At 29.6% G+C, this 12,167-nt stretch overlaps 1 protein-coding gene across 2 annotated transcripts; it reads right to left on the bottom strand.

Annotated features, from left to right (window-relative positions):
* Positions 1-5,607: 5,607 nt before the first annotated feature.
* On the bottom strand, positions 5,608-11,668 carry LIMK1 (LIM domain kinase 1). Of its 2 annotated transcripts, XM_035079812.1 has the most exons (7): positions 11,428-11,668; positions 10,557-10,668; positions 10,006-10,449; positions 9,595-9,687; positions 9,162-9,294; positions 8,647-8,876; positions 5,608-8,548 (listed from the first exon to the last, which is right to left on the bottom strand). In XM_035079812.1, exons 1-7 carry the CDS (start codon positions 11,447-11,449, stop codon positions 5,944-5,946), a joined length of 3,639 nt encoding a protein of 1,212 aa, XP_034935703.1. In that variant the 5' UTR covers positions 11,450-11,668; the 3' UTR covers positions 5,608-5,943. The 2 variants fall into 2 exon arrangements, with proteins under 2 accessions (XP_034935703.1, XP_034935704.1); XM_035079813.1 differs by lacking the exon at positions 9,595-9,687.
* Positions 11,669-12,167: the final 499 nt, after the last annotated feature.

Raw genomic sequence — 12,167 nt, 5'->3', positions numbered from 1 at the left:
CTTTTCAGTTAAATAGTTCTATATTAATTAATATAAAAATATCCTGATAATAGAAAGAGCTTGTAGTGCTTCCAAAATTAATTTACTGTCATTTCCTACTCATACAAGAATGAGAAAAAAAAACTGTCAACAAATTAGAATAATTGATAGAGAGATTGCTCTAATTGACATTTAAAGAGAATTAGTACTATTAATTATTTAATAATTGCTAAAACTCTCATAGCTAATTGAGAAGATGCGACACATCAAATAGTATTTAAGCTAAAGAACACCAAAGGCGATTTAATCTGACGTTGAAACGAATAGAAAAAGAAGAAAATAAAAGGCCACTTGGATTGGAAAAAAGTAGGTAAGTTAATGATGCATTATGACAAGACCTTCATTCTGCTTGATACGCCTGGCTTTCTTTTGTTATATATATCATAGGCAATGGCCATCAAACTCGCAGCCAGATCACTTTGGAGTCTACGGTGACCGTTTACCCGATGTCATGTAGTGACACGATTTGGGGTTCTTTGTCTTCTGACTTATAATTAAAAGTCTCATCGACAGGCCTTCAGAAAAAGCGACTGCTGTTTATAACGATCAACAGTGAACGATGGACACTGGGCTACCCTATAAAGCTATTGAAATTTTTTTTAGTTATGACAGGTGTTATTCTACATTCACAATTATTAGCTACCATTATCTTAAGTTTAGCTTGATCGTTGCCATCTGTACAAGAACAAGAAATAAGAATCAGTTTCTATTGATTTAGTAAAAATATATATAAACTCATGAAACTTTGTATTTTGAAGTTTGGAGAGTGAAGGTGTATATTGGATTATTATTTCCCATCTATTGTTAATTTTATTCATATTGAAAATTCAATTTCATCAAAAAAAGCTAATGAATGGCAACTTTGAAATAAATAGGATGCTTTGAAATTTTCTCAATGAGTGTGTAATTACATATCCATTAAAATTCAATATGAAAGTGATCAATAAAATTTTGAATTGAATATCAATCACTATTTTGAAATTATACTACATAGAAAATCATTTTAGACTTAAATCAGACTTTTGTATCTGACTCATTGAATGAAAAATGTTATATCAAGCTTCATTATCATGCTAGCATAATGTATTCGTATATGTGCATGTTTTTATACAAATATTAAAAAAATTTTCATCTGACGGTTATTTTAGTTAAAAGAAAATTTTTTCATATGCTGGCTTAAGCTTCAGAGTACACAACATAACTTTATGTATACCTATGAAAGAATTCTTCAATCTTCGCACATAAAAGAATATGTATGTACAAGAGGACACGACAACGGCGAACGTTTACGTAAATCTCCCGCGTGTGTAACTCATCTGCCGAGGAAGCCCAGTTATACGGCCGTCGACGTTGTTTATGCTTTCCTGTGCAGCGCTTTCTGAAATATGCAAATCACGAATTCGCATAATGGTATTATCGCGATAGGAGAACGCGCGAGAGGACGTGCGGGTATATATGTACCTTTACTGCTTGGTTGTTGCCTCTTGTTTTCTGTGTCTTACTGCTCTTTCTCTCTAAATATATCTCTTCTACCTTATGTACATATTATGCATTTTATATATGCATGTCTATTTTTTTGGTGTGTTTTTCAAATAAACCTGAAACTATAAAAAATATATAAAATATTTATATAAAAAAAAAACAAAGTTAGTTCAATTTTTTAAAACAATTAATTCATGTTATGCCATTAAAATAATATTTCTTTAGTAAGGCATACAGTGAATAATTGAAACTCAGTGCATTATTATTTATGAAATGAAACTTTAATGATGTCAATTAAAATAAAAGTAGAGTTAGAAAAAGAGATAATAAAAATAGCTAAGTAAATAAAAAAAAAACTAAGACAATACTTGACGAATGAATTTTTCCTCTCGTGATATATATTCTGTGGTTTGCCCCTTTCTTTTTCGTAGAAACATTTTGCACACTTCGTTTTGAATGCGAAACGTCAAGTCGGTGAACACCAGGAGCTTCGCAGTGCGGTTTATTATCATTTTATTCAGATGTGGCTGGATGTACGTTGTGTGTTATGCCGAGCACACCCCCAAGAGATTATCTATTTCTCTCTTACTCCTTTACTGTGCATCGTCGACGTTGCTGTTTCATCCTCAGCCAACCACTGCCATCACCCCTTGGCTCCTTATCCATTGCAGCTTACTTTCTACGACGAGCTTCGCTTCTCTACACATAAAGTGTATTATCACTGCACCACAAAATCCTCCAACCTCTTCTGCGTTGAATTTAAGGCTTCCGTCGACATGGCCCCCCATAAATTTCTACATTTGAGACGATACTCTTCGTACTTTTATTTTTTCTCTTTAAAATTTATTCACTTTGTATCATTCGTAATACTTTCTTCTTCAACACTCTCTTTAAATGCGAATTTAATTTCATGATGAAAAATTTAATTTCTTTATAAATAAAAAACGAAATTAAAGTACTGAGAAAAGAGCAAATAGTTAAGAAGATGTAAAATAAACTAATTAACGAGCTCGTAAAAAATGTGAGAAAAAAAACACCCTCACAAGTTGAAGCATCGTCTCCAAAAAAACACCTCAAGAGGCCATCTAACAGTAAAAATATTCATTATCGCATTAAATTTTGTACACATGGTAAAGAAATTTTAACAAATTAGTTCCGACATCTATGAGGCATTATTGAAATGCTAACCTTTTAGAAAGTCGATATAATAATTTTTTGCCACAATGCATAATAAAGTTTTTTTTTTTTTTTTTTTTTTTTTAAAAATAAGTTATATCTATTAATAAATTTCTATTTCTCACATTTTCATGAAAGTGTGAAAGAAAAAATATTCAACTTGATATTTTTAGCAAGTAATTTTATTTAATCTACATTTTGAGAATATCTGAATGAAATAACAATCTCTCAATAGATGGAAACTCACAGAAATATATTTGTTATCTATTTTTTTATTAATAGTAATTACTATTTATAAGTTCGTAGAATATTTATTTTACAGATAATCAGTACTAAAATGTATATAAAACACTATCTTTCCAGCAGCTAGTCTGTTTCGCTTCAACAATTAATGGAAAAAATAAAAATCTTTACATCCTTGTTTATTGTCCGATAGAAAAATTATACATTTCATTATCATTTAAATATTTTTACGCAAACTAATTTTCTGTCTGAGATCAATAGCAAGGATTAATTATTTTTTTATTATATCTCATCAGATTTGAACAATAATCATTAGTCTTAAATATGAACAAAATTATTATTACTAGTATATTTTCTAGTATTACTATACATATACTTTTTTCAGTAAAATTTAGGCCAGATCAATTTATAATTTTTCACTCTTCTCTGTATAGAATCATATTCAGTCAATATGTGTAATAAAAGTGGAGTATAAATCTCATTCTTGTGCATTGAAAATAGAAAGTTAAAGTATTCTCAATATTGACAATCTTTTATTAATCATAGTAATGATTTCAATTTCGAAATTTTAATTTATCAATAATACTGAACTTGATGAAGTAACTCCAAGTATTTATTCATTCATTACATCAGAGTTAAAATATTCAAAGAATGTTTTTTTTTTATTTTTGCACAAAATGAATCTTAAATTCAATATTAATATTTAACAGTATTTTAATTGCTTTGTAACTCATGTAATGTTTCAGAGTGTGTTATTTTTCTTAAGATATTTTTAATTAATAAGATCAATCAATACACTCAATAATGTAGGCAATTTCAAAACACTTTCTATCACAGACAATTAACGTTTATGCGATTCTGGAAAAGTATACTGAAGGTGTATAAATTCATTCTATCAGAAATGACATTTTCATTGAGTTTCCTACGAAATTATGATTATACTCTCTATTTTGTATTAATAATTAAACTATTTAAATCCATTCAACTCTGTAACAATGATTAAGGATCCATTAACAACACCTTCAATGTACTACTAGTCATTTTCACGGACATAATATATATTAGGGATCAACATTTCTTTCATAATAAATATAAGTGTAGAAAAATAAATAAAAATTTAGAAAAACGGTTTATACATTTACTTTTTCATAAAAGTCAATCGCCTAAAGTACCTGTAACTTTTGATAGAAAATGACAAAATTGACGTAATGACTATTAAATCAATGCAGAAATATTGACTGAGTCTGAATTTACCTTTTTTTTGTTTGTTCACGCATTTAATCATTAAATTTTCTATCGACAGTTCTTTCTAAAAACTTTATATAGTTTTGAATCCATATTTATGCATTAATTTTTATAAAATTAAGTTAAATTTTATACTTCGTAAATTTACCAGTATCATTATAAATGAAAAAATTATTGAAAGAAATTTGAGATTAAACAATCAATAATTCTTCATCGTTAAGGACGTTAGTATAATTATGTTGAATTAGTGTTTTGAAAATGACAAGTCTTAAATTATTTATACACTATATACAAACTAACTTTATCTATACAAGTTTTAATTTAAAAGTTGTTACAAATTTTATCTTTTTTAAACTGTTATACAATATAATATAATCATTGTATTATACTGTAATAATAATAGTATTAATAAAAATAACAATCTTTATATAATTGAAAGAAAGGTACATAATATTTATATATGAATATAACTTCTTTCATAATAATTGCTTGATAGTTATTAATGGAATAGTTATTAATAATCACTGTTAATTTTTTACAGTATTTTTCTCTACATTAATACCATGTATAATACAATTTGTATACTTCAATATAACTATCGACATAGTTTAATATCATTAAACCATTTAATAAAATCATTTGTAATTATTTCAGTCATTTTCCTGGCATTCATTGCCGTATCAAAAAAATTGATATAAAAAAATTCTGTACTGCATTACCATAAAAATTTATTCAAACTCATTTAATCTGACAATACTATGCCAATTTAAAGTATTTATGACACTTTATATATAGAAATTTCCTATGTACTTTAATTTGAAATTTACTGGAAATATATAAATATTCTGACTTTCTTTTTATTTTGACGTATAAGTCAAGTAATTATTTATTTTGGATGGAATGCTGTCGTTTATAAGTTTTTTTAAAATATTTTTGATAATTTTCATTGCCTGTTTTCAAAACAAGCTTCATAAATTTTTGGAATGCACAGCTGACTATATATTGGCAAGGAATGAAATTTTTTGTATTAAATACTAATAATTATAAATCATTAGTGCCCTGGCAAGCGTTTTTAGTCTTTCAAAAGTCAAATTTGTGTATAAATATAACTGTGGAATGCGAATTGCTCGTCGTAAGTATTTAAATACTTTTAAAGTTTTATTTAAGAATTTTCAAGCCTTAAGGCTTAATTATTTATTAATAAATAAAGTTCAATAACTTTTTAAGTCTTCTATTAAATCTTATTTTCGAGATTAGATCTCTTAAAGCAAGTATACAAAATTTTAAGATATGCAATATTTACTCTTATAAAAATTTATTATTTAGTCAAGTTCAATGACTATTATATATAAATTCTTAGCATTACAAAATTTTTCAAATGTCTACTTCGTAGACCAAATATTTTTTTATTTCTGAGCTCAATCAAAAATATTTTTTAGTTCTATTGAATCTATTTTGTCTTATTGTATAAGAAAGTAATCTAATATAGGACTAACTAATTCTTTGATTTATTATTTAATTGAAATTTTGTTATTGTTATCGAATAAGTTTTAAATAAACATGTTTCTATTGCTTTAAAATATTTTGATTTGGTTAACTTCACGTTAAAAAAAAGTTTTTAACTTCTCTAAGTCTTCTTTTCATTTACATAGAATATGATTCATTTTTGTCGGTTTAAAAATAATTTTTTTTTTAGATAAAATTGCTTCTTATACAAGAATACCTCTCATTGATCATCTATCGAAATTTACACAATTTCTATAAAGCTGTGCTTTCAATCGGCGAATTAGAACGATTCGGTGGGCAACACTTATTAGGATTACAGCAAATGTCTTGTGCTTCGGCATTCTTTCTTAACTCTGAGACATCAATGTCATCAAAAAAATCACTTTTCATTGTTCCTACAGCACTATCTGTACAAAAACTATCTTGCCTACACAAATCAACACCTTTATAGCATTCCGAATAATTTACAAGTGGATTTGATGATAATTTAAAATCATTCGAATACTCAAAGTCTAAATTTTCTCTCCGCAAAGATGGTCTCATGTATGAGTTGTCTTGTTGAGATTCACATGTATAATCAACATTTTTACTACTCGAGTATATATCATTTTTAAGATGGCTATCAGTGGAACAAGAACTATCGGTTCTATATAAATGAGTTTGTTTCAAAGTACTTAGGTCAGATCCAAAGCTATCCTGTCTATCAAGTAAATCTGCTGTAGGTTTTTCGTAAGAAGTTAGTGATTCAGCCAAATTTTGTTTTGGAAATACGTCAGATACTGCAAGACTTACATGTCTAGATAAAATACTACCAATACTTGAAGCCACACTATCTTGCCTCATCAATTGGTTTTCTACTGCATCTTTAATCGTATCACGAAATGAATCCCTCATGCCTAGTCTTTGCTTGTCACATTCTTTCACATGGAGGTCTTGCTCATGAGATACTTTGTCACTAGAAGGGTCAGCTTGTCTGCAAAATGCGTTCTTAGTTTGCTCTTTTGTCGGAGAGATTTTCATTCTTCTTAGATAAGATCCTGTGCTCTTTGGAGTTTCTTTTAATCCCTTTTTACTGTCGCTTGTTGAAATAACGTTATTCTGCCATCCAAGAGACTTATTGCTTTTCTCTATTGAATTTTTTAGCTTGCTAATCTGTTTAAAATACGTTCCAACAAATCCACCTGCTTCTGGGGATTTCCAAGACTTATCTACTAAGGTAGAATTATCAGGAGTCTCCGGATTTTTTCCAACATGTTTTGTACTTGATACTGAATTTACTTTGTATGAATTTTTATTATCGACATTGTAGAGTTCGGAGGGAGGAGATTCAAAGTTTTCTCCAGGGTTTGAATTACCAACATACCTTATTTTTTCAATGAAAGGTACCTTAATTTGAACTGGAGATTTACCAATTCCACCACGTGTCCCACTTTTACAAAACTTGGAATCTCTTTTATTTCCATTTCCATTCTCATCTGTTTTAGTCACTGTCACAGGAGCTTCACCAGAATCTTTTGAGTGTGTTTGAGTTCGTAAAAAACGACCACTAAATCCACTGGAGTCTGGGGAAATGATAATACTTGGTTTTTCAGATTCTGCATTGTCCTTTGACCTAGAATTTTGTCTTGAATACTTTCCTGTGCTCGGTAATCCATCAGAATTTTGCCTCGAGTATCTATTCTGTCTTACAGAATCTGAACTTTGAAAATTGTCCGAAGTATCGTCTATCTCTCGTTCTAATGTACTATCTTCACAACAATTACGTTTTTTTTCTGAATGTATAGCACCTTCTCTAATGGGTTTTAGCTGTGGCCCTAATGTTTCTGGCGTCGTTGATTCACTGCTGCTCGGACTGGGACCCGTATAATGCCTAATATCGAAATCCAGATCTGGTGAAAGAGGAGCACCAACCGATAGGTGCATTGCTAGACCTTCTAGCCATACTTCCATTACTTCAAATGGCGGTCGTTTATCTGGATTAAGATCACAGCATAAAAAAGCAATCATGTAAAATGTTTCTGGGCAATTTGCGCAAAATTTTTCTCTGAAAGCTTTCTGATTTAATCCAAAATCTGAAGAACGCGGAAGATAGTCTGGATCTGCTTGAACACGCCCAATTATTTCGCAGACAACAATTCCAAAACTAAAAATATCGACTTTTTCATCATACTTATTTCCTTTCATCATTTCTGGAGCCATCCAGTAAGGATTTCCTACCACTGTATATCTTTTCTTCCTTTCTTTTCGAGAACATCGCGTTTCACCATCAGTAACCCCACTATATTTTCGTTTATCCGGTGAATTCCCATTCTGAATTATCCTTGCTAAACCAAAATCAGCAACAACCACTGTTTTGTCTTCACGAACAAGACAATTATGTGAATTCAGGTCTCGATGTATTATATTCATTGAATGAAGATAGGCCATACCAGCAGCTATGTCTTTAGCAAAAGAAGTCCTCTGTTCCCATGGTAGAGGTACATTCGAATCATGAAGAAGTCCTCTTAATGTTCCACCTGCGATATATTCTGTTACCAAATGTAATTTTTTATCTTTGTAAAGTACACCAATAAACCTCAAGACATTATTATGGTGAAGAGAACGAAGTACTGCGACTTCCTTTAAAAAGTTCTTCTGAGCTTCTTCATCAACTCGATATAATTCTTTAAGCACCATCACCTCATTCGTCTCTCGATGTGTAACTTTATATACCTGTCCGAAAAACCCTTTTCCCAACAACTCACCCTTCACTAAATCACTCGCACGAAAAATCCTTTGGCTTTTTGCAGAATGGTCTAGTTCAACACGGAATGATCTCGTTCGACTTAAGTCACAAGTAGAGCTCGGTGGTGGCGTGCTAAAATAAATCGTTAAACACCATATCATGAGTAATTGACATAACTTAACATTGATTCATATACAATGAAAAATATAAAATTATTAACAAATCATTACCAATCTAACAATCTCGACATCGAACTACTCCGTTCTTTATTTGTCGGATCTTTTGATCTCTTCAATTGACGACTTCGATTTCCACTAATATAGCTTTCGTCTCGACGTTTGAATAATCGTTCTCTACTTTCAGGGCTTGTTTTAGGGCTGATAGCAGTCGAAAGAATAACTGGCGTTGAGGAAAAATTTGTTCGTCGAGATAATGCATCTGGATCATGCTCTATTGTTAACTGAAAACCCATTAATTAAAAATGAGGCATATATCTTCGTAATTGAGTATATTAATAATTTTGTTATAGATCTATTAAATGATTTTATTAACATCGTATATATTTAATTTGACACTTTTTATTACTTTTATCCCCTCAGTAGTATGACTCATATCAATGTCATTTCGAGGGCTAAATGTGTAATAAGTTTCGCCGACATCAACAAAGTTGATAAAAGCTAACATGTTTTCGTAATCTCAAGATATTCTTTTTAGAATATTAAATTTATTGCCCATTTATACTGACCTGTAAAACTGAATCAGAATATTTAATTAAATTTTCAATATTTTCCACAGGCTGATCTTTAACTGGAGTTCCATTTATTTCCAATATTCGATCTCCAATATGTAAAGACATCAATTCTCCAGACATATTAAGCCTAAAAAAATTAGAAAAAAAATAAGTTCATCCCATTAAAGAAATAAAATCTCAACTAAAAATATATATTTCTACTATCTAATTCCCAAGGTAATATTTCTTTCATTTCTTAGCAAGCTATTGATTGGTATAAAAGGTAAAATAAAAATCAACATGTTTGAAAGTTAAACAAGAAAATAAAACTGACTACTCGCGCGTGAGGTGAATACACCTAAAACATAACTATTTTTCTAGGATAACATAAATGCTACGTGAATGATTACGGTTATTTCGTGCACACTTATTTATTCGACATTAATACCTATTATTAAAGAATCTGCAGCATAGACTAAATAGAACCTCCACCATAGAGGCCATCAGCTTATTGATCTTTCCCCGAATGTTTTGTATTAACCTGTAGTTGTCAATTAAATAATCAATGAAAGATCTTTATGAATATTCACATAAACTCTTAAATATTCCCTGACAATACTTTTTAAAAAATATACGACATTATAATGGCTTCTAACTTATTTTTTCTTATCTATCGATTGTGAACTAGATTTTTATTATCATGAGTTCTTATCTTAAAAACATTTAAGAGTTTTGTGTTTATTTTCACACTATTTTGGCCACATTTATTTTTCGAAAGTAATGGTAATATTTTTAAACGACTAGATATAATTCTGTTTAGTTAAAAGAACGTTATGTTATAACTTAATAATGAACTTACTCTGAGATTCGTAAAAGACCACATCCACAATTGTGAGGACTTGGTGTGGTATCCAATGTAAGCTTTATTCCTCTTTGTTTTTCTGGATCTTTAGTGCTTGGTGGAATTTCTACAAGTCTTATGCTATGAGGTTTTCTAACAAACGGATAATTTGTTGTTCTATTAAGAGGTTGCATTTGACGTTTGTAGCAGACACCACAGTAGAGTTTAGATCTTTCAACGAGTGCATAACTCTCGCCATCACCAATAAAAGCTCCACAAGAAGTACAAACAAAACATTCTGGATGAAATTTGTGTTCTCCAGCCAACATAACTGGTCCTGTAATAACTTGACCACAACTTTGGCAAGCTTCTCCATATGCTGCCCAATAATCATCTTTACAAAATAATAATCCATCTTTTTCGAAGTACCAGGATGACAGAGAAGCGTCACAAGCTGAACATCTAAAAAAATATTAAAAATTCATTATCATACATACAATAGATTGATAGTTTTATAATTCAATATAAAAATAAATTTAACAAGATTGAAGATAAAAAAAAATTCTTACTGAAAACAATCGATATGCCATTCTTGGTTGAGAGCTTGAATAAACTCATCTTCTTCAATGGCATTCAAACATCCAGCACAAATTAATGGTCCTCCTTCTCCACCACCGGGATCTTTTAACAAAAAATGGATTCAATTAGTATAACAAATTTAAAAATCATTACCGAATATGTTATAGATTCAAAGTACAATAATTTTGGTAATTATTATACTAAATTATTACTTATAAATTATTTGTTAGGTTCAATTTTATCAGATTTAGGTCAATAGCAAGAATTGATAGTTTATTTAATTAGTTTGGAAAAATTAAACTAATTACATATTTGTTTGTTTTTTTATCTAAGTTTGTAGTAATGAAATTGTTAATTGAATCAAGACGTCATTTTTCTAAAAACAATACCAATGACTTTTCCTTGTAATATTAAACTTTTTACCGATTTCATAAATATTATCGTGTTCGCTTCCCAGATGCATTTCTAAAACATTTCTGGAAAAATAAACGAGTGAATCACTTAACAATGAAAGCTGATGGTTGACACAAAACTAAAACAAACCAAGATTGCTAAGAAAAAAAAAGTTGGCACATTTTTTCATCATTATTCGAGTAGAATTATAACTTTGATTCTATTTCTCATAGATCAAAGCGTTAAAATGAAGAAATGTGATAATATTCCAAGACGAAACAATCTTGGAAGGACACGACGCCCACGCGATCATGCACGAGACCATCCAGACGATGTCAAGTTGCTGAGAATGGTTTAAAGTGCTTGATAAATCACAATTTTGCATGTTAAGAAAAACAACCACATCTCTGCACAAATATTGTCTATTGAACAAAATGTGATTAATAACAACAAAAATAACACACATACCGTTTGCAGTGACTTCATCCATCACGCATCTAGATTCACCACAGAGATTTGTGTACTCCCACTACCCTTGTGCTGTACATCACAGGTAATACGTACACCCACGATCAGCAGCTTCAACAGACTGACGTTTCAGCCATTATGGCTCTCGCTTTCTTAGAAGAGAGAGAGGGTTTCCAGTGAACGAGATATCGAACCTGTTTTATTTCTATACTATCGATGTACATACTCCAAATTCTATGTATTTTCAATAGAGCCAATGCTATAATTTTGTTTAAAGTAATTCAGCTATAAATTAATTTTGTTCACATTTATTAAAACTTGTATGCAAACTTTGTATTTTTTTCTTGAATAATTTACCATTAATCATCCATAAAACATGTATTTAAACCGTATTTTACACAGAATTTACGTAAATAATTTAATTAGATCTAATATTTATAAACAATTATTTAATCCATGGTTTTTGTTTTGTTTTGAGCTTCATTCAATAAATTAAAAATTATAATGCTTCAAAATTACATCGCTATGGAATTTTCAAACATTTCCTGGTCAATTGGGAAAACTTATGTATTATTGCAATAAATTTTTAAAAGCATTTATAAACAAAGCTATTTGTAAAAAAATTTATTTGGGTTAAAAAAGTATTTTGATAAGAATTACATAGATGACACTACTTTAATTTTCTGATTAAAATTTTTAAATGTATAAAATTTAAACATGATCAGAAAAGAGAGACATGA

This window comes from Chelonus insularis, unplaced genomic scaffold (assembly GCF_013357705.1).
Source record: "Chelonus insularis isolate UGA/USDA-ARS -01 unplaced genomic scaffold, ASM1335770v1 contig_25_pilon, whole genome shotgun sequence".
In the NCBI taxonomy this organism is placed as follows: Eukaryota; Metazoa; Arthropoda; class Insecta; order Hymenoptera; family Braconidae; genus Chelonus; species Chelonus insularis.
This window is presented reverse-complemented; position numbering and strand designations above follow the sequence as displayed.

Bases quoted from the DNA above. Each gene is read 5' to 3' on its own strand.
- LIMK1 (XM_035079812.1), bottom strand. From the start codon at position 11,449: ATGGATGAAGTCACTGCAAACG. The intron at 10,669-11,427 runs GTATGTGTGTTA...TTTTGTTAAAAG, and splicing joins GGATGAAGTCACTGCAAACG to ATCCCGGTGGTGGAGAAGGA. The intron at 8,549-8,646 runs GTAATGATTTGT...GATTTATTTTAG, and splicing joins ATGTCGAGATTGTTAGATTG to CACGCCACCACCGAGCTCTA.